At 42.1% G+C, this 23,595-nt stretch overlaps 1 protein-coding gene across 1 annotated transcript in view; it reads right to left on the bottom strand.

Annotated features, from left to right (window-relative positions):
• Window positions 1-148: 148 nt before the first annotated feature.
• Window positions 149-23,595, bottom strand: part of ICOSLG (inducible T cell costimulator ligand) — a 44,827-nt gene continuing 21,380 nt past the window's right edge. The window contains exon 7 of the mRNA XM_054165742.1: window positions 149-246. Within this exon, the coding sequence (XP_054021717.1) occupies window positions 149-246 (98 nt within the window). The remainder of the gene's footprint in view (window positions 247-23,595) is intronic.

The raw sequence follows: 23,595 nt of genomic DNA, 5'->3' as shown, positions 1-23,595 counted from the left end.
AGCTGTGTCTTGGGAAGGTACTGGAGTTGTTCTCCTGCCTGTTGCTCCTGGTGCTTTCTGAGGTGAGCATGAGCCAAAAGTTGGATTTCCTTTTCTCCCTCTTTCCTCATGGCCAAGTCTTGGTTACGCTTCAGTGACATGGTGCAATTTAACTTCCATCTTTGTCATCTTTGACATTAAAACCAGTGCATCCTGCATCTTTTTCATGAACTTCTGTTGTTGCCTCCTTCACTGTTGCAAAAGTTACTGTTTCAAGAAAGGATGTAAATTTATGCAAAATGAACTTATTTTCCAGACATTTCTTTCCTACCTGCCTTTGTAAAAGAAACAGGCCACCTTTGAGGCCAGATGCCTAGCTAGTTCTCTGTGGTGTCCCATGGAGTCCCATGGAGCTTATCTTCCCTCTCAGTTTTGTACTTATGTTTTACTACACTTAAGGCTGTTGTGCAAAAAGGCCAGAAGCTTATCCTGTGCTCTGGCCTGGTACTGGGGCAAGAATGAAATGGATCTAGAGAAACGAGGACTCCATGCTGTTAGGCAGCAGCAAGGTCATTTACCAGGCTGAAGAAGGGCAGCCTAGCAGCTGTGCCCACTCTCTCTGTAGGTAAAGGGGATCCTTACAACATCTCCTATGCAGAAAGAACTAAAAATTTGGTAGGTGTGGCCAAGTGTGTAAAGGTGCAATAGCAGCAGACAGGAATAACCCAAAAGTCAGAGCTCCTAGAAGTTCGTTTTTCTCAAGACTCACTCGTGTTCTAACAGTTTTGATTCTGACTCAAGAACTACATGAAGGCGGTTGTTCCAGCTCAGCCAGCTTGTCTGTGATTCCAGCTTTGGTTGGTTTACTCCCACAGTCCCTGCAGGGCTTCTGGCTCTCAAAAACGCCTCTGCAAAAATCTTGGATCAGGGTGGAAGTGGGATCAGATACACCAAATTGCATCTGAATTTGAATGCATCTGAATTTGAATGTTCAGCTCTCTTGTCATCAGCCTGCTTTTATTACTTTCCTGCCCAAGCTTCAGCTTGTTCATAAAGCAGGAGGCAAGGCAGGCCTTGTTTCAAGAAGCACTGTCTTAACTGCAGGAGTGCTTCAGACAGGTTTAGCTGGAGCAGCTGACCCTTAATTTCATTTAATCCCATGCTGTTTAGTTGAAATAACATTTCTTTCTGGATTGAGCTGATTCTGGAACAAAATGTTTACAAGGAGCCTCCAAAAGAATTGTTCTAGTTATGCTGAAGATGAGATTGATTCCTATCTGTGTAATTCATCGGGTGCAAGATGTTTCAGTCACCACATGGATCAGCATTAAAAAATAATTAGTTTCTATTTGATGTCTCACATATGGACTCAATAATCTCTGGAGGTCCCTTCCAACTTCTAACATTCTGTGGTTATTTATACTTTCTTTTTTTTTTTTTTCTCATTTTAAAGCAGTGGTTTGAATAAAATGGAAGTTTAGGAAATGAACAATGTGGGTTTATTTATTTCTTATTTTTTTATTTAAAAGTTGATCCCTCTTAATCTGGCAGCAGAGTTGAGGACTTTTCTTCAAAGGCTAAAACAACAAACTGAATAAGGCTTTGCAAAGAGGAATCGCTTCCTGAGTAATTAATACTAACAAATTAACAAAGTAACCTACTTGAAATAACTAAAATGTGATGTAATAAAAGTTCATGATTAAGTTACAAAACTTTGAACCTCTTGGCAGTGTCTGTCATCCAGCTGTTGTCTCACGTGAACCTGTTTATTGGACACCTTAACTCAGACTTCAATAAAATTAATCAAGCAGGGAAGTAACCAGATTTTCCCAGTGCCTGTAGAATAGCAGGTCTGTGTCCCAAAGTAAGTTGAGTCAAATTGTCTCTTTCCAGCCCAAGGTGGGCTGAGATGAAAGAGGGTCTAAATGCTACTGTTGAAGGCTTTATTCTCTTGGATCACTAGAACTCTCTGGTTATGTTCTGAAAATGATATTTTTTTTCCATAAATGCTCTGTTAACCCTGGAAAATAGTGTGGTTGCAGTATACTAAAGGCATTCTCCTGTGAACAGCTCTGCTAGTCAGGACAGCTGGGGTGGCAGGAAGAGAAAATGCCATGGGTGGAGATGCTGTGCATGAGCCAGGGGCCCGTGTTGTGCGCTGATTTGGTGTGTGGTTAAGGTTTTTTGCAGAGGGGGGTGGTTTTTGTTTGCTTGCTTGTTTGTGGATTATTTTGTGGATGGGTTTTGTGGGGGTGGTTGTTTGCTTGGTCACGGGTTTTGTTGTTGGGGTTGGTTTGTTTGTTTTTTCCTTTTTTTGCTCTATTGCCATAAACCTCTCTCATAACTTCTGTGGCAACTGTTTGGCTATCAGGAGTGGCACAGCTGGAGTGCGACCCAGCTGTTCATACAGTGGGCGGCAGTTTTGGTGGCTGAGTGGACCAGGTTATGGTACCAGAAAAACCAGCTAGTTCCGGTCATCAGGCAGCAATGTCTTGTGGCCAGTGTGCACCTGTACAGTTTCACTGCAAAGAATGATCAGTTTGGGATCTAGTCCAGAAAAGACTTGGGAACTGAAAATCTAGAGAAAGATCGTGAGAGGCTGTTATGGGACAATGGACAAAAGTTAGATGTGGGCCAGGGTAGGGAGAGAGATGCTGAGGCTGGCCCTGATGAGATTAAAGCTTTTACAGGGAGGAGGTACCCCTGTGGTGACCACCAAGCTTGACACTGTTTTAAAGGTTATTGTGAACTAAGTGGATATGACAGTTTGGATGTTATAATGAAGGGATTGATTTCCTTAGCTCTTCCACTTGATTTGCCAACCTCCAGTACTGTCTAAGGCAAGTTAATGAAGCTGAGCACCGCATAAATGGTGATACAAGCTGGAACAGGCTCCAGCTGGAGAAGACACCAGTAATTCTGATATGAGTAGATGAATGAAGGCCATTGTCAAGAAGGAAACTGCTCATGCACCTGGCAAAGCTTTGTGCCTTAGTCATCAGTAGCTTCTTCAAGAGCTTCTTCAAGTGTGTGTGGAGTTTTGTGCGTTTTGCTTGTTTGGTTTTTGAGGGTGATTTTTACTTCTTGGAGCTGTGGTTTGGATTTGTTTGGGGTTTTTTTTGGTAGGGGTGATTTTGTGGAGGTTTTGGGTTTGTTGGTTGGTTGGTTGGTTGGGTTTTGATTTTTTTTTTAGGGGGGTTGTGTTTTGGGGTTTTGGTTGCTTTGGGTTTTGTGTCTTTTTTCCCCCCCCTCCTCCTTCCCTTAATTGTATGTCTTTGGCTTTTGAGAACAGATTTATGCAAGCAAAGTTTTGTTACTGATGCTTGTAGGAGTATGGGGGTACCTTTATCCCTGACTTAATCAAATCCTGTGAGTGCCCTGAGCAGAGGAATGTGGCCTTACTATTCCTTACCCACATTTTTTGTTATTCCTTTAAATGCTCTCCACTCAGGTTACCACAAAGTCCTTCTAGCTTTAGTTAAAAGCTAATAGGTCTTAGGAAGCTAATGACTGAAGCAAGTAGAAATGACTCTCTGGCTTCTTAGAGAAAGTTATGATGTCACTGTTTGCATTGAAACTGGGTGATCACTTCTGATCTTATCTGAAAGCAACCTGCGAACAAAACAAGGCATCATTTAGAGAGCTGTCCTGTATTAGTTCAAGGAAAGGTATTTGAGAGATGTGAACGAGGGACATGCTGGCACGCATTGAAAAATGACATTGGATTTGTATTTTAGGGGTTTAGATTTTGAAGTAACACTAATTTAAAGGCACTTTTCTAGGGATTTGTGGGCAGTGGCAGGTAGCATTTCTGTAGCTAGCTGCTGTGTGATTTTTTCCATCTCCGCTCAAGGCAGTGGGAAGATGTGTCCTTTACCTCCCTGGGGACTATCTAGATCTTCAGTGCTGTGGTGGCAGATTAGTCTTAGACTGAGATCTTTATCTTCAGGTTATCAAGCTTCATGCACTTGTAAGGGCAGCTGGTCTGTTTTTCATGTTTGTTTTAGCTGTTTGAAACTCTCTGAACTTGTTCTTATCTGCTGTGCACTGGAGTGTTGTGTACTCTGTGCTCCTTCTCTTCCCTCCCTCTGCTCTGTTCACTCTACCTGTGAAGGTAGTGTATGGTGGGTGGAGTGCTGCCTTTGGACTGGCTTGTGTTTCACAGTGCTGCAGTAATTCTCCATTGCCCATTTAAGGCTTACTGTGGACTGCAGTCGGGTTCTGAGGATTGAAAGTGTGTCATCAAATTCATATCTAACCTGAAAAGTTATCCCTGCTCAGGGATAAAGAATGAATGAGTGATGGTGTATGGCTTGCTTCCGGTGAAAAGCTGTACCCCATGCCTAGTACTGCAGCAGGAAGTTATGAACCCTTCCCTGGTTTTGAAAAAGTAGTTTTGGTAAGAAGGATTTTATCCATGTGTATAGAAATCAGATGTGTGTGGTAAATAAACTACAGTTTATATCTGATCAGATTTTCCCGGATTCAAATACACAAACATCTTCCTCAAAGGTCTGGAGGAAAACATCAAACCTCTGAATGTGTTTAGACAAGAAGAGAGTTTGTGTGTGTTAGCAGCTTCTGAGGAAATTAGACTTTATACTTGGCTTCAGAATAACCTTTCTAAATAGCTCTTAGACTAAACTAAAGTTGTTTCTGGCTTTGTGAAGGGTTTAGGTGGATCAGGGGACTGATGTTAAATGTAGCATGTTTCATTTCAGCTTTTGGGAGGAAGGAAGCAAAGGATGCTGCAGACTTGTGGGTCTTTAGTGGTTTCATGTTATTTTTGGTCTGATTCATTTCTCACAGTCAAGGTCCATGCCATCTGCATTTCCAGCTACCATTTTTGAGGAATTTCATATCTGTCATCTCCTTGATTCCCTTGGATGAGGGTCAATCCAGGTACTAGAAGGATGTCTGTATAACAGATTCTAGAGGGACATTGTGTCATAGCTGCCTGTGAGGTCTCTGTTGGACTGTTCAGCATGGCAACAGTCTGTAATACATTTTCTGTAGGTGGGCTGTTATCCTATTATCTTAAAATGTGTGTTATCTTCTCTGCAACAGCACTTTTGTGCTAGATTTAGCAAGTTTTCAGGAAACTGCCACTGCTCTATTGAATGGCAGGGCGATGCCTTTCACTTCTTTGCTTTCAGTCAGGAAACCTCTTGAACTAGAAATTTCTGCCCTCCATGTTCCCAGCCCCACTTATCCCTGACTTGTTTATCATAAGGCCTGGATTTCTGAGTGCTGCAGTGTGGATGCTGTCAGAGTGGAAGTTCAGGAACCACAACCTAAGAAACATATGATGTAACCCACACACTTCCAGTCCTTGTGCTTACTGGGAGAGACTTGCTCCCTGTGATTAGTGCTGTTGTGTGGTCTCATGCTCTTTTGTGACACTTCTGAAGAGAGCCCAAAAAGTTGTTGTTCCTTTTTGTATTGTCTTTCTGACAACTTCCCCCACAGTTCCTCTTTCTCTCAATTCCCTTTTGCTTTTCTGAGAGTTTCCACTGCTCTTTATCTGCCAGTTCCAACAAAATGTTTTTTCCTCTTTTGATGAATAACTTCTTAAGAACAAAGAGATGGTCTTTCAAGACATTGGAGTTATATGAAAAAAAAACAAACCCATAGGTGTGGGGGGTTTGTTTGTTTGTTTTAAACTGTAAAGAAGTATCTCATGAGTAACAATGCAGAAGGAAGGAAAACTTCCTTCAACTGAATCAATACAATTTACTTTTCCCCCCTGACTTTTGAATCAATATAATGTATTTTTTTTCTGACTTTGGAGGTAGTAGTAGTCTCTGGGTGATGTTTTGTTTAACCTGTGAAGACAGAGGTACTGTAAAGCAAAATGTTAACATAGAAACAAGAACTTTAATTTTTCATTCTTCACCTTTGGAATTGGTTTTCTCCCCTCTGCTCAAACTGAGCCTTAAATCAGTGGTATTACCTGATTCTGGGACACTCTATTAAACAACCAAACAGCTAAACTGATGCTTAGATTTGCATGTATGAGGAGTCCTGGAGACTTACGTTAACTGTTGTCAGCAAAAATGTGTTCGATTAATACAACATTGACCGTTACTGGTATTTCTAAAGTGGATGATCTGAAGCTAGTTGTCTAAATGAGACCTGGGTTTGAAGAGAGAGGTGATCCAGTTTAGGCTACTAGTATTGCTTTGGAGTAGAGAGCTCATCTTATTCCATGAAGATGGCTTTCAGTTGGTGTTAACTTTTTAGAAGCTATGGCAATAAGTCTTGTTAGCCTTGAGTTTCATGCTGGTCATAAGCTGAAGAGAAATTTTCTAGGCTGTATTGGAGTATGAGGCAAGATGAGTGAAGTTATTTTGCTGCCCTTCCCCTGACCCTCCTAACTACCTAAACATCCTGGGTTTTTTTATTTTTAGTTCCTTTATCTAATATATCAAGTGCTATGAATCCCTGTATATAGCTCCTCATAAACCAGATAGAGGCAAAAGAACAATCAATTGGAATACATTGACGTACTTGCGTACAGTGGGTGTGGTTGATGGGCATTTCTCCTTGCCCTTCTATGTCTGTATTTCCCTCCCACTGTAGTTGTAATTTGCTTTACAGGGTTTTGTGCTTCCTGGTTTAGAGAGTCACCATGCAAAGCAATTCTTTCTCATCTAATGCTGCTGTTAATATGTTACCTGTGAAAGCATCTCTACACTGAAATGTCTACACCAAGATGAAATTTTTGCAAAGAGTTTGCAGCTCCAGCATTCAATAGGCTAAGCTCCTCAACTTGTATCTACATTGGAAACTACATGATGACTTGAACCCTTCCTTTGTAAGTAAGCTCTGACAGAAGGATAAGGACTCCTTGGTACATGCACAGCTACAGCTGTGCAGAGCTGGTTCAAGCTTCTTGAAAAAGCAGGCTAAAGAGGCTACTGCTGCTGGCAACTGTGAGAAGTACAGAGCAGGCCTAGTGGCTGACAGAGACAGATGGCATGGGTGCTGCCTTCTGCTATGGAGGGATGGGTGTTGCAGGAGCAGCAGCTGCTTTGTGCTTCCCAGCTCAAGTCAACTACTGGCCCTTTGGTTCAGCAGAGCTCTTGGTGATTTAAGCCAGAGCATGTTTTGCCTGCATTTCAAGCTGGGTGTGCTGTCCTGCAAATGGTGAAGCAGGCATATGGTCTGACCTTGGCTCTCTGCATAGTACCTAGGTTATCTCAACACTCTTTGATTTGTTGCACTGCCTACAAAGGAAACATATTCATGAGATTTTATCTTTGTTCTTCATCCTATCTGTGCGGAGTCTTGAAAGAGTTGAAGTGCCATGAAACTTAGGGAGGGGTTCCTGAACACACAATAAGAACAGTATTGAGCTATTTATATTGTAACACTCTCCATTTTTACAAATGTGTGTTTTCTAATCAGCCAGCAGTTATCTTTCACACCAAGCCAGGTTTATAAAACCCCCTTGGAAAAGGTCATCAGTTCAAAAAAGGAAAGAGGAAAATTCCCTCCCTCTTGAAACTTCAGATTTTTATAGTGGATAAAGGCTGGTCATAAGGAAGAGGGAGAAAGGGAAATTCTGGAGGACTTTCCTAGGAAGCAGAAGGGAAACTGTTTCAGGCTCAAGAAACTGCTTTGAGCTGATGGAATTGTCAATAAAACGACTTTCATTTAATGCCTTGTCTAGAAGGAAGTATAACACACCAATGCCAGAGAATTTCCATTCCCCAAAATTACTTTTCAGCTCAATTCTGTGAGAACAGGGAAAATCCTGGCTTACAGACGTTTATTTTTGCTGGCAACTGTTGCCACCAACAGGCTCAAGGATGACCAGTTGTTTTTCTGCATTGTGAGCCCTCTTCTCTTAGCTATTTTTAATTTCTATATTGCAGAAAGCACCTTTTTGCAAGACAAGACAATCTTAGTAGAGTTGTGTATATGTAACACTAAGATTCAGTATTTCATTAGTTTCTGTCTCAGACCTATTGCTATTCAATACACCCTCTCTGACTTGTGACCCTGCAATCACTTGGACCCTTATTTTTCTAACAGGTGAGAAATGGAAGATGGATGCAGGCCAAAAACTAGTTATTATTGTCCATTAGGAGCAGGTATTAAGTATTCATTTATGAAGTGGTGAGCTTCACAGGTAAATGAGACTAATTAGTAGCCAGTACTGTTGCAGTTGCTGCATTGGTACAAGAAACACTGGAAAGAGTGGGTCTGAAAATGCAAGCTCAGGATGCCAGGGTGAGAGGAGAAGAACAAACAGGTTAATTAAGGTTGGTATAAGTTGCCTTGGCTCTTCCCCAGAAAATGATGTTAACTGATGACTGACCAAGCCCCTGCCAGACACCTTGCTGAGGGTTTGTATATCTAGAAGACAAACTCCATGGCAATGGCTTCCCTGAGTGAAACCACCTAAGTTGCATCCTCTATTTTCCTAAGCTACAAAATGCAATTATGTTAATCATAAAGATTTTATAGCCCTTGAACAAATCCTGGGACCAATCAAAGGTTAACTTGCTGATATTTGAGCTACTGAATCAAAAGGAGCATGAGATTGGCCTTTCTAGAAACATTGCTCTGTTAAAGCAAAAGTGAAGGTGCCTGGGTTTTATTTGTGGTTTTTCTTTTAATTGTTGCAAACAGATGTGCAGCTGCAGTTTGTGAGAACTTTTTGAGGAGGCAAGATCTGTTCATAGAACAGCATTCCTTTGCAGCACATACTCGGTATCATCTGTCTTCTAGCAAAGTAACTCTGATACTCCTGCATGTATTTGGTAGCACCTTCTGTTATGCAAGAAAAAAATATAGTCAGATAATTGTAATTAATGTGAACAGCTAAGAAATGGAAGAGCTATCCCCTTCTCCAGGAGTTCACTGTGGCCTTCTCCATAGCTACCCAGCACGAAGTACTCATGCAATACTTTGTACTAGTAAAAAGATGAAAGTTCTGGTGATTCAAGAACTCTTGGACCAATGACAAAACCAAGGCTGACAGCTGCCAAATATTGCAGGCTTAAACCTCCCCCTATCCCCCAATGGAACTGCTTTCCCAACTCCTGCCTTTTGAAAATATTGACAAAGCTAAAGCCTACACAGTTGCTGGCTTCTCTTCAAAGTAGTGAGCTTGGGGTTTGAAAGCAAAGCAAGCAACTACTTTCTTGAAAGCTGTCATCTTCATAGGGTACAACTGATCTCTTCTTTCCCCCTTTTTCTTCATAGAAGATGTGGCTACAGTGCAATGTAAGCCTGGCCAGTATCTGAGATACCTGTTGTATCACTCAATACAGTTTCCTGTTGTTATTGCTGTAGATAAACTCAAATAGACTTGTATGATCCTGTGGGAGACTTCCGATGTGGGCAAGAGCTGCAGAGGGCAAATCTCATATTTGTCTTAAACACACACACACAAAAAAAAAAAGGACAAAGAGACTAGGAAGTCCAACTAATGTTACTACAACAACAGTACAGGTTGCTTGAAGAACAGAGTTACCAGCACTCAAGTTGGAAATACTTTGCATTCGATGTTGCATTCCCTAGTAGAATGCCTGTGCAAAGGGGAAGACAAACTGTTCTGAAACTGCTGTAAGAAAAGTACACAGAAGTGCATGGGATAGGCAAATGGATTCTGACACGGAGTTTCTGATGTCTCCTGCTGTTAATCATTTTGCTCTCTAACAAAAATTCTCTGGACTCTTGCAAGAGATGACTTTCCAGGGCTCTCTTGGTGTTTTGTCTTTTCTTTTGCTTTGAGAAGAGTGCAAACAGAATCTCCTCCTCTCACACACCCCCACCCCACCCCTTCTTATTTTGGACAGACCTGTAAAAGACCTACAGGTAATGTTGGGGAGCAGAGGGAGGAAATTGGCAGATGCTTTTCTTGACCACTTAAGGTTTACTTTTCTCAAGAAACCAGGCTGTGAGCTGTTAACTGCAGTTTCATACTGATCTTTCTGGACCAAGAATAGAAAGGATAGGCTGGTCTTTGGATCAAAAGTTGCTATTTTTTTCCAAGTGGTCTTTATTTTGGTTTTCTAAGGCTGTACATTTTGGTGATCAATGGAGCTCTGGTAGGAGACTCTCATTTCCTTAAAGGAAGCTTACTTCAACTGTAGCCATATAACCCCTTCACCAGTTACTGTGTTTAACAACAAAGAGCATAACACTTGTCATCTGAAAGTAGGACTCAGCTGGAAGGAAGCTGGAGATCTAGTATCTGAAAGCAATTAGGTGGTGCCAAGTTTATTAATGCCACCAGATGTCTTGTGTTGTAATAGCATCTCATGGTCGCTTGGTAATGGACAGTAGTATCATGAGGAGGTTTGTCTGGAACATCACTTTAGATATGACTCTAGGCCTGAAGTAGTTTAGCAAGGAGCCACTGGATCAACTTTGTACACCTCTACCATAAAGGCAACTTACTTGCTAGGAAGACTACACCCAGACGAGGAGAGCAACGTGTGGGAAACTGTTGTCACCTCTTTTCTGTAATCAAGAGCTCATCAGACTTAACCTTTCTTAGTGTCAGATGTGCTGAACAGGATTTTTATACATCTATGCTGTGGTAAGTAACAACTTGAAAAGAAAGAGGACCACCTTGTGCAAATCCACAAGTGTTCATGCTGTGAAAGATCAGCCTGACCTCTCTGTAGTTCCACACTGTCAGTGTAGGAAACCCCCTGTGAAAGTTTGGGTGAACTTAGTTGAAAATACATTGTAAAACTAGCCCAAAACTGGAAGTTGAGAGTGAAATGCACACCCCAAATAAGGCTTGCAGATTCAGCAGTGCATTACATTAACCTGTAGCCTTGTGTCTAGGTCTCACTTTTCTCTGTTGAGGACATAAACTTTGTGAATGGATTACATGATCAGCCTCACAGATGATAGGTAGAGTCAAACGTGTTTGCAATCAGTGAAGTGGTGTAGAGTGAAATCATCTCAGATTTTGTAGGGATTTAGTCCTGAGTGATGAGTCTCTGAACTGAGACGCTGGTTCTGCAAATAATGAACAAGCACAGGAAGCAGCTGCCTGGGGCACTGGTCTGCAAAGAGCAGTTAGAATCTGAGGAAGCAGCAGCCTCCAAGGTGGAAGAATTAGCAGCTGTGCTTTGAGGATACAGTGGCAGAAGATGGAGATGACAGCTCTACAATCTTTATCCCTTCCCATCTCTTACTCTTTCCCTTTGCTGTAGTGTAGTTCCCTTTCCCCTTTCTGTAGTGGCAGAAGGGACTGAATCCTTTCTTTTCTATAACAGCAACAATTAGCTTCACTTGTGCTGTTGAGAAATCTGAACAGCTGAAGCACTCTTGTGACACTTCTGCTCCCCTCACGCACACTTATCTCCCTTGTATACATGTTCTTTCCCTTTCACTGACTAACACGTGTGAAATACTGCGTCTCACACCAGGGCCTTTTCCCTAGGCTGATCCAGGCCCAACAGAATAGAATAAACCAGGTTGGAAGAGACCTTCGAGATCATCATGTCCAACCTATCATCCAACACCATCTAATCAACTAAATCAACTAAACCATCACCAAGCACCCCATCAAGTCTCTTTTTAAACACCTCCAGTGATGGTGACTCTACCACCTCCCCAGGCAGCTTCTTCTGCTGGTTGTGATCTAGTAGCTCTGGACAGCTGGGGCTACTGTTTTGTTTTTTACTGCTCTTCTATACAACAGCAGGTGTCAGTGGCACATCTGGTTTGGCATCCTTCAAGCTCTTGGCTGGAGTTGTGTGGAAGTGATGCAGTATAAAATGGGTGAGTGTGCCATGTTGTTCCAAAAAATATTACAAATCAAGATGCGAGTGGAAATCTCTGAGAATATCACCTCACAACTCTGCATCTTTGGATATCTTATTCAAGAATAACATAATTTGAGAGGCCACCCCTAACTGAGCACATTGGTATGACTGTGTGGCTGCAGGCCAGCCTTCTCAAATATTTCTCTGTCCACATATCCTAGAGAAAACTCTCTGATTGTCACTGCTTTAATGATCTCTTAAGGTGCATACCCAAATCTGAGGCAGAGACAAGATCTTAGCTTTCTGTCATATCATATGCATTCTGAGGAGACCCAGACTCTACAACTACCTGAAGGGGCAGATTCTTACCCCATCTTGTCATCTTGTGACAAGATGAGAGGGCATGACCTGAAGCTGTCCCAGGGGAGTTTTAGGTTGGATGTTAGGAAGCACTTCCTCACGGAAAGGGAATTAGACACTGCAATGTACTGCCTAGGGAGGTGGTGGAGTTGCCATCCTTGGAGGTGTTTAAGGAAAGACTGGATGTGGCACTTAGTGATGTGGTCTGGTCAGTGTGGTGGTGTTAGGTCATAGGCTGGACTTGATCTCAGAGGACTATTCCAGCCTCAATAATTCTGTGATTGTATACACCAGTGAAACAGCTCTGCTTTCATAAGTGAGAGCATGACATGTAAAATACCAGCTGAAGCAATTGTGTTTCTATGTATGTGGGAGGTCATTGTTTGTCTTTGGGTTTCTCTAACTGAAACCTCCTGTTATACTTGTTTAAAACCTACTTTATTTATTTCTTGCAGCAGATCCATTTATAAGCATAGGCCAAACTCTTAAAGTAGTACTCTTAAAGGAGTATTTACCCATGTGTAAAGTGTAGAGATAGGACCAACCATGTCTTGGTAGGTTCTTTGGCACCTTGTGGATATCTTGTTAGGATTAAAGAATTGCCCAGTCTTTCATGTCTCAAAGTACTTAAGAGTGTTTTTCTGATACAGACAAGCTTTCTTAAAACAGTAGTATTCAATGCACAGCTGTTACTGCTAGAGTAGAGAATTTTCTGCGTTGCCATTAGCTTCTAGGGAAGTAGACGCTTCTAGGGAGATAACTAACAAAGTTGTAGTCAGGAGGATTTTTGCCCTGCAGTGTTGTTGGCTTTTATTCTTGATAGAGGTAGCAACTGTGAGTCTTCCTACTGTTGCTGGCAAGAAATGTGCTCCCTTGGCCACAACTGGGCTACTTGAATCCACACCCTCTTGCCATTAGCACTTCATGAAAACATTTCTTGTGGAGATGGCCCAAGCCTGAGTTCTGAGTATTTGTGGTAATGTATGACAAGACTTGAGGCCTCAGAAATGACTAAGCTTGGCATCAAAACTATACAGAAACTTCCCTCCCCCATTTGTATTTGCTTACTAGTAAAAAGAGCTGGTGCATTCAATGAGAATGTAAACTGATTGATGTTTGTTAACAGGAATATGGAGATCACCTACTGCTTACCCAGCCTGCATCTTCTAATTTCCACTGGGGTTGGGACCTGCTGTGTAATCTACTGCATACGTAACTCTCATAGGAAAAGGGATATGCTGTCCTCAGCTAGAGAAGTGCAAAGTGCTAATTAATTAGATATGTCATTGTGCTTTACTTGCAGCTGCCAAACATCCTGAGGATTCATTATAATGCAAGCAAACAAAATATTTAGTTTTGCCCTATTAAGTGACATTAAACATTTTGGCTGCCCTTTGTGTGCACATGAGAATGTGTAATGGAGCATGCCTTTCTTTTCCTCCCCTTGTTGACACGTTAGTGGAGAGTTAACTAACAATTATTAGGTGTGATTGGTACTGCGCTTTAGCTGGTAACTGTTAAAATAGAGGCTTATGAGTTGAACACAACAGAGAAATCACTCATGGAAAACACTCAAGCTATGTAAACTATAAATGACCTATTTTTCAAGTACTTCCTCTGAAGCATAATCTGTGACAGAAGTTTTCTATGAAGAAATTCAAAGATCTTCTAGCCAGACCTGCTGTACAACTCTGATAGCTCTTTAGTTTGGTATTTTGCTTTTGGTGTGAGAATATTAAGGTTCTATCCAGACAGTAGTGCAGCCACATCCTGGTACTATAAAGGGATTTTATGTTCAGCAAGACGCTGCTGCATTCCTTGATTTTAATGGACCCTAATTGTGGCCTCAAGAGCTCTGGTTTCCTCAGACTATACATACTGGGTGGAAGATGATGCTCTAGGACAAATGAATACACTCTCTTCTGCTTCGTTGATCTGGAAGGAGCAAAGAAATGAGGGTGGAGGTAGCAAAATGAGTGTTATCTGAAAGGGATTTACATCTTTGTCACGGATGAAATGCTGACCCCTGACTCTCTAGCTTTGCAGTTTTTTCCCAGCCCATCTTTCAGAAGAGACTTTTCCCAGGGGAACCTCAAAGTTGTTGTTTATTTGTTTTGGTCGTTGTTATGGAGTTGTTTTTGTTGTTGTTGGGGGGGGGGAGGAGGGGGGCTGTGTTTTGGTTTTGTTGTTGTTTTTTTGTAATTATTTTCTTTTTTTCCCCTCCCTCGCTCCCAGCAGAGGCCTTGGAAAACACAAGAGATGCAGCACAACATGGGCACTTAAGAGCTGTCATTCCTGTTGATCTCAAAGGTCTTTTCCAACCTGGTCTGGTCTATTCTATTCTATTCTATTCTATTCTATTCTATCCTATCCTCTGAAATGCATGTTGCCATCTTTCTTGTTAGGCAAGATTCCTTTCTCTAAATGAGTAAATAAATGAAATCACACTGTAAAAAGAAATACAAATTTTACTGTAGGCGACACTGGAAGCTCTAAAAGCTTCTACTCTACATATCCTAACACAAAAGGGCCTCAAATTCCGCAAGTCATGCTCTGCTTTCAAAAATAATTTGGAGATAAAATCTGCAGTGCAGTGGCTGCAGGATGTGCAGGTGTCTGAGCTGGTTTTCAAGCTGCTGCTGTGCATTCTGGCAGCAGACAAGCAGTGCATGGCAGCGCAGGAGTCAGAGTGGGCAGCAGTTGGTGGTGCTGCAGCTGGCTGTGCAGTGTTTGGTGCAGGCTAGCCACACTCTAGCTGTAATTCTACCAGCTGCAAGGACAATTTAGTGTGCAGCCTGAATAGCCAGAAGCATTGCTGTGGGTGACTGAGTGAAGAGTGCTTGGGAGTGAATTAACCATGGAACGGTCCTTGCTGGATATGCAGTACAGCTGGAGAAGTGGTGACACTCCCTGTTGTCATCTCCTCTTTCTTCTTGGGTTTCACAAATGTTTCTGGGCATTCCCTTCCCTCCTCCCCCCCCTCCCCCCAGTGGATTTGGAAGTCCTAAATATGTATTTCTGATGGGTGGAGCGGAGGAATGTAACCGTAAGGCAGATTACTTCATCATCATAGCAGTTTAAGAGATATGTCCTTCTCTGGGTAGTACACTTGGGTAAGACAAAATGGTCATCTTCCGGGAGGAAGAGTTTATGGTAACTGCAAGGTAAGTGTGTTCTGGGTGCAGCTGAGTGTTGTTTGCACTGCTTGTTTATGGCAGTGGGGGTGGGTGGGAAATAATGCCAGCTCCTCCAAAGCTGGGTAGCTGGCACATGCTCAGTCTGCAAACAGACCAAATAGTCCGTTTGCATGCATGCAAGGGTGCAGAAGTCAAAATGCTTCGAATCCCTATAGGCCCTGTGCATCTATTCTTTATAAAGAACAACCAAGGTAAAGCTGGGCTGCCTCAGCAAAGAAAATGTAGGGAGTACTGGATGCTTTTTGTATTCCTGATATCAGAAGAATATGATCCTTTTCAGAAATTATGGCAAGAATCTTCTTGGCTTTAGCTCAGATAGCTCTAGCTGTGGTGACAGGTGATGTCACTCTGGCAAGATCACTGAGGAAGGAGCTGAACCAAGTTTACTTTTGCAATAAACTTCTGGTTTGGAACTTAAGCACATGGTAATGTAGAACATGGGGAAACTTGGATGTTAGGAAATGACATCTGTGAAGCCAGAGGGGAAGAGGTTATACTTCAAACACATTGAGTTGAGAAATACACTTGGACTCTACAACTAGCTAACTTTATTTGTAAATTAAAGTGGGGGGAGGGGAAAAAAGCCACAAACCCAAGCAAACAGCAGTCCTCTTCATCTCATTGTACCTAGTCTTTCCAGCAGACTTGCAAGGAAATTAAGTGAAATAAAATAATATAGACAAGTGTGCAAATAATAAGGAGGTGTGAGAAGAAAATACCTGTATGCAAACCCAAGTTATAGAAATAGTTTTTAGAAATGAAAAAAATCTTTAATGTTCTCTGGATGAATAATTTGCCTATTTTCTCTATCTCCCCCACTCCTATTAAAGCTGCACTTTTCAGCTACACCAAACAAAAGCTAAATTACACCAGTCACCAGCACTCCTTGTTTACAGAAGAATAGTGAATTTGGAGGGAATCTTTGGTAAACTACTGAAACTAAAATAGTTGAATCCTTGCAAATGACACTGAGTCCTGTGGTTTCATTCCCTGCAGGTGCTCTCTCCCAGGATGCTACTGTGTGCTCTTTACTGTTACACTCCCTTAATGCTGGCTGCTCAGTAGGTGGGCTTGGTGTCTGAGTATGTAGAACAATTCTGCTTTCTGGGCTAGATTGCTATATGGACCCTATAGTCATAGGTTTTGGTGTTGGTTCTTGATGCTTTTGCAGATCTGTGAAAATGACATTTTACTCCTCTTGAAATCTTGCTTGCTCATTGTCTTTCAAGTCCCCTGCTTGGAAGAGCACAGTTGAGCCACTTCCACTAAGAGCAAAGGGTCCAGAGGGTGTGATAAAACAAATCATATGTGAGCAGCATTTGCCAGTGTTTAAGCACAAGGCTGACAATGTGGTTTCAAGGCCTTCCCTCTTACACAAACCTGTTAGGAGATAGACAGTGAGACAGTAGCTGAATTGAAGTGGTATCTATGGCCAAAGCAACTGTTATGTTGTAACTAGTAAAGCTGGGATGGGTTAAGTTTTTCTCCTGTGCCCATGGGAATTTCTTTTCCTGTGGTTGTTTTAAAAGCAAAAATGAAAATCAAGTGGTAACCCACTGATGGGGCATTAAAAAAAGTAAACAAAAAAAAAAGTGCAGCTTTAACACAGTTGACTCTGGGATGTTAGCAAATCTTAGGTTAGAGTATGGTCACATCCCTTGTAAGAAGTTGCATAATTCAACACACACAAACTGACCATAATTTAACACGCACAAACTCAGGTCAAGTTTTCCATGCCTGAAAATTGTCTATCTTGGAGTTCTTGAGCTAGCTATATGTTTATTGTTCATAAACTCTTTGTGCTGGAGAGGCAAAGCTGTTCTGAGCAATCTGCATTCTTGGGGGCTAATAAGCAAAGGGAAACTGCTGTGGTTTAGTACTTGTATATATTCTAGTCCTTCAAGAACAGATTATATTTTCTCCAGTCTGTGCTTTCCTTTCTTAACTTTCTTTACTGCTCCTCTCTTACTCAGCAGACATCTTGAAACATAATGACTAAAGGATAGAAATTTTCTTCCTTCCTTATTGGGCACCTCCTTGAAGATGATGTCCTAGTACCAGAAATTCACTTTAATCTATTACAGATTAATTCAGCAACCAGCAGAGGGAAGGACTAGTAGAAAAGCCTGGTAGTTGAAATAGGGATTTAGAAAATACAGAGACAATGAGAAGGCAAGGTAAGAGAACAAATAAATCTGTAACTAGCTACAGCCATAAAATGGAGATTGCTTTTAGTCATGCTGAAGTGGCTGCCATTTTATTTGTTCAGTACTCTGTGAGAAGGAAGGAAAATGTAGGGAAAAATACCCTAATAATAATAAAAAAATATCCCACCCCCAAAAACCCTACTGTGAAAACCAACCTCTCTTTTCTTCCTGTCCCCAGCAATAAACCCAGCTGAGAAACTCAGTCCAGTGTGAGTTCTGGTATGCCTTTGCTATACATCATAGGTGATAAGATTGCCTTGGGCCAGGGCTGAGCAGCTGCGAATGCCCACACAGCTCTTTGCGATAGTTGTTGGAGCTCCTCTCCCAGACCAGGAGTGGCAGAGCCCATGAAGCCTGGTGGGAAGTTACAACTAGTATCTCTGCATCACCACAGGGAATTCATGCCAGTGCAAGACTGGACCAAGACAGCAGTAGTTCTCCAGACTCTGTTAACACAGGTACTTCTGCACCACGCCTCACTATGTGGTTAAGATGTGCCCAAAGGTGCTGAGATGCCATTTTAAAGACTTATGTGGAGACATGAACTAGAAATTAATGACTGGAAGCCTCTGAGTGCAGGTATATCTGCAGGGTATATGCATCCCTACATACTTCTGAAAACTCAGTGTTCAATGAGAGATTTCATAGAATCATAGAATTGTTAGGATTGGAAGGGACCTCAAGGATCATCTAGTTCCAATTCCCTTGCCATGGGCAGGGGCACCTTACACTAGATCAGGTTGCTCAGAGCCACATCCAGCCTGGCCTTCTACCACTTCCTTGGGCAACCTGTTCCAGTGTCTCACCACCCTCATGGTGAAGAACTTCCTAACATCCAATCTGAATCTACTCTCTACCCTCTATAGCTATGAGGTTTCACTGCTCACTCAGGATTCAGTTTTAGTCAACTGGTAAACTAATTCTGTCAAATTTAATCTACAGAAAGGTGAAATTATTCATCCTGAGTTGGCTCTTGAGGGGCTTGAGTTTCAAGCTCACACAGAAGTATGAGAAATTTGCCTTCATGCCATCAGTTGCTTTGTCCTTTTCCAGGATGATTCTCCTCCACTCTCCTAAGACCCCACATGGAGTATCATGTTCAGCTCTGAGGACCCCAGCATAGGAAGGACATGGACCTGTAGGAGCAAGTCCAGAGGACAGCCATGAAGATGATCATAGGGCTGAAGCACCTTCCCTATGAGGAGAGGCTGAGATTTGGGATTGTTTGGCCTGGAAAAAAAAGTCTCTGAGGAGACCTTATAGCAACCTTCCAGTATATAAAAGGGGCCTACAGAAAAGCTGGAGAATGACTTTTTACAAGGGCTTGTAGTGACAGGACAAGGGATAACCACTTTAAACTGAAAGACGGTAGATTTAGATTAGATGCAAAGAAGAAGCTCCTTACTGTGAGGGTGGTGAGACGCTGAAACAGGCTGCCCAGAGAGGATATGGATGCCCTATCCCTGGAGGTGTCCAAGGTCATTTGGAATGGGACTTTGAACAGCTTATTCTAATGGAAGGTGTCCGTGTCCATGAGAGGGGTGTTGAAATTGGATGATCTTTAAGACCTTTCCAACCCAAACCATTCTATGAAATACCCTGCTGTAGGGACTGGTATGTACATTGTGGCTGTGTGTGGGGTTTTTTTTATCTGACATAACCCTTCCATCAAAACTCAAAGGCAACAACTTAATCTGAAACCTATATCATAGACTCAAGAAGGTTGGAAAAGACCTCAAAGATCATCAAGTCCAACCTGTCACCCAAGACCTCATGACTACTAAACCATGGCACCAAGTGCCACATCCAATCCCCTGTTGAACACCTCCAGGGACGGTGACTCTATCACCTCCCTGGGCAGCCATTGTATGGGCAAGTGTATCTTGTTATCTTGTTTTCCAAAGTCCACATTCATTTGTAACAGAAAACATAGTGACTCATTACTTGGTCATATCCTTCTATGCAATTGCTTGCCTTACCTTCTCACTCATACTTGATTCCTTTGCTAGCTGCAAATGGTGACCTGGGGTTTAGTATAGAACTGACTTTGTGATTAAGTGTGTGTGCTGCTTAGTACAATGCAGCTCCTTTGTATAAGGAGCTGCTGATACAGGCTGTCAGTTTGTAAACAGTGACCATTCAGAACCTGAGAAGTTAAGCAAGGTTTCATTTTTTGGTGTGACTAGTAAGCTGAATGTTTTGTCTAAGCCTTTTCTCTTACTCAGTTGGCATGTGGAGGCACCGAGTGCATGTGTTTATTTTCAGCCTAGCGCCCGTTCTCAGCACTGCAACTCACCATTTGGTCATTTCTGTCAGCGTGTCAGTTTAAGGACAAAAGAAAAGCAAAAGGTTAAAGAGTAGAAATAAAGGCAAAACTGTACCTGGTGAGAAAATTAGTTGGAGGCGCCTTTTTGGGGCGTCGGGTGAAAGCTGCCTTTTGTTATACCGACAGCCTGAGCCTCACTTCTCGTTTTGCAGCCGAAGCGCTCCCCACCTGGCTGTGAGGGGTTACAGAGGAGTTACAGAGCTGAAACGTTCTAACCAGGAAACGCTTCAGCCGGTATTTTTTTTTCTCTCCAGCAAGCTGCCACTTACAATGAAGAAAACCGGCCAAACCAAACCCAGCTTTCTTTTTCATTTTCCCCATGTCCACATCTGAAGCAATTCTAAAAGACTTTAGGCAACAACTCGTAGCCCAGATACTGCAGTTTTAGCACTTTTTAGTATGAGATAGAAAACTTGGATCTCTCACTTACCTATGTGCAATCTCTGTTTCTTGTCTGAATGTGCTGAGATTCAAACACACTGCTGAGGAACTGCTGCCTTGAATGAGGAAATGCCGGTGCAGGGCAGGATGTGCAGCAATGACTCAGACAGCAAGGGCTGTGCTTCTTGGCTAGCTGAGGACTTGCTGGTGGTTCTCACTATACTGTGCTTGGTTGACTGAAGGACTTGCTGTCTACCACTTTACCAGTAGAAAAAAAGCTCAGGAACGTTTAATATTTCATCTCTTAACTTTTCCCAAACTTGAGCCATTTGTGATGATGCAATGTTCTGGTATTGCAGTCCTTTCCAGGAGAATAAAACATGTGCCTGTCAAGAAGCATTTCTTTGCATGAATGTGCCACTCACAGATGTTCAGAGCAAAGATTTTGGTAATGCTTCTGAAGTAACTCTTGTCTCTCAGCTTAAGCAGGCACTTGAAATTTTGCTTGGTTCTTTCCTTTAGGAAAAGTATAAAAGCAAAACCAAACAAAACCAAACAAACCCCACCCCACCTCCCCCCCCCCCCAACAAACCAAACCCAAACCAACCAATCAAAAACCCAAAACCCAAAATGCAAAAAAACCCCAAACTGAACCAATAACCACCACCACCAAAACCACAGAACAAAACCCCACAACTCCAACACATCTTTTTTCACAATTATTTGTAACTAACTTAGTTCATGTCCTATACACCTAAACACAGAAGCCACCACCATGCCTTTTCAAACTCTGCATTGTCAAAAACACCGTATCTTGCTTGCTGTGCAACCAAGAGCTGTTCTTTCCCTGGCTCTCTGCTTTTCATACACAGGTACTGAGCAATGTTTAGCTCTCAAGTTTTCAGCCAGTTGTGGCAGAAACCATTCTCCTTGAGAGACAATTCTCCTCGAGAATGGTTTCTCCTCCTCGTTTGCATCTTGCTGAGCCATTGCCTTGGTACTTGGCATGCTCTGCTATGTCATCTCACACAGGAATTTAACTTTTCTTTCTGTGGGCATTTGCTGCTATGGCTTTTGCTTCCCTGGGGTTTTGTTGCGTAATTGCACACATGTATCAGAAATGGAAAAATGTACTGGGTGGATTCTGTTTGGTTCCTGTCTTTACTAGCTTCTGGGTAGGCTCTCTTGCATCGAGTTGAATCCTCCCTTTGTCTATTTTATGAAGTGTGTGTGAATATGCTTATATAAATGTGCTGTTAGTGTTGAACTTCTCCTTACATACACATGCTATAAAAAGCATACCCATTGATTTAAAAGAGTTAGTATCCCAAACATTTTTCTTGCTCATCTCAACTTCTCTGCTTGTTCCTCCTCTGCTTGGATTAAGCAGGCAACATCCCTTTTCTCACCTAATTGCTGTCCTCCTATCTTGCAGGAGAAGATGGTAGATCTGGATTACTACTAATGCATTCTTCTGAAGACCTTTATGTGGCTGGAGGACATGGCCACAGCGCTATTACCCAGTTTGATTTTTCTATGATTAAAACCAAACAAATCCTGCTGGGCTGTGATGGCCAGAACAAACCACAATAACATGTACAGGGAGTGTAGTTATGGTTTTGGTTTGACTTTGTTGTTTTTGGCTTTTTGTCCATGCTTACTAATTGCTCGTGAGACAGAAGGGAGGTACAGTGGCTCCTTGATGTTCCCCTATACTGAGTGTAGCTAAATATGAAATAAAAAGAGAGCTTGGCAGTAGCGTTGCAATGGTTTGTCACAGAATCACAGAATGTTAGGGGTTGAAAAGGACCTCCAGAGATATCTAGTCTCTTGCCAAAGGAGGTTCACCTAGGACAGATCTCACAGGAACACAGCCAGGTGGGTTTTGAAAGCCTCTAGAGAAGGAGACTGCACCACCTCTCTGGTCAACCTGTTCCAGTGCTCTGTCACTCTCACTGTAAAGAAGCATCTCCTTGTATTTAGGTGGAATATCCTGTGTTCTAGCTTGTACCCATTGTTCCTTGTCCTATCACTGAGCACCTTATAAGCAACACAAGAACCCCTCTGGACAAAACCAAGGGCTTCCCCCTCCTTGCTCCCTTCCCTCCCCCTGTACACAGTAAAAGAGAAGAGCAGAGAGTAGCTGTTGGTACTTAGCCACAATAAAGAAACCCAGCCAAGGTCAGCAAGCCAGCAGAAGCACCAGCTAGTATCTGCTAGAGTGAAGGAACTGAAAAGAACAGAATTTAGTTTACACAAGTAACTTTATATTAGTGTTCAGACCAATGGGATTATTTACACCTTATCATTATTTTCCCTTTTACATTCAGTGGCAATTTATTTACATTCTACCACTTTTATTCAGGATCTGTGGAAAATTTCCCTAGGCATAGCCTAAAACTACCACAGATCAGTAGATTTTTTCATGCTGCTTTTCTCTCTCTCTTTTTTTTTCTTTGTTTCTTTTCCCCCTGTTTGCTGTATGCTTTGTATTTGCTAAAAATCTTCCAACAGTAGCAAAATACAGTCTACCTTTCCATAGAATACAGCAGTCCATTTTAGATAACTTCCTATTTTTGTCACACAACAGCTGCCTACACATCTGCTGATTCACATACCGTTAACTGAATGCTTTCCTAAGCTAGAGCTAGACTATTTTTGCCACATATAGGTGAGCAGATAGAGGAAGGGAGGCTTTATATAGTTTACTTTCCAGTGTCTGCAACTAGATGATCTTTAAGGTCCCTTCCAACCTATACTGTTCTATGAATCTGGAATATCAACTTGGATTCAAGTAAATACTGCTGCAGACAAGACAAGGGACCTGTGTAATCTTCACTGCTATGTAAGCAGATTGTAACCTTGCGAGGTTCCTTTTTTAGTAGTATTTTCCCTCTGTTTGTGTTCATAATGAGAATGGCTTTTGACCCTGCTGGCAGAAGACTCCAAAAACCTGAGTCACTTTGTTTTCCCTTTTTTTTTCTTTTTTACTGTTGTGCCTCACTGTCATTGCTGCCCTTACCTGGCATTATCAACACATTCAAAGTTTTTCACTTCCTTCAACTCATCTTCTGTTATCAGGTGAACCAGATAATGCAGCCTTAATCAGGATCAGTTTAGAAGGAAAATGCAAACTCCAGTAGTCATTATGAGCAGAAGATAAAAAGGTCTTTTGTGGGTAAGGCAGTACAGACCAGCTGTAGCTTATCTTCTTTATCGACTTGATTTTGCAAAATCTTATTTCTTTTTCAGCCCAGGTGGAAACTAGAAAGCTATTTATATCAGGCTGGTGAACACTTGAGATCTGTGCACTTTAATTGTCATTCTGGGGTTGGCTGTAGACTGAAGCTTTCCAATCTGGGAGAAGCATTCCCCTGGTTGTGACTGTCACTTTCTTCTGCTCA

This window comes from Dryobates pubescens, chromosome 12 (assembly GCF_014839835.1).
Source record: "Dryobates pubescens isolate bDryPub1 chromosome 12, bDryPub1.pri, whole genome shotgun sequence".
In the NCBI taxonomy this organism is placed as follows: Eukaryota; Metazoa; Chordata; class Aves; order Piciformes; family Picidae; genus Dryobates; species Dryobates pubescens.
Note: the sequence above shows the minus strand (reverse complement) of the source record. Positions and strands in the feature narration are given on the sequence as shown.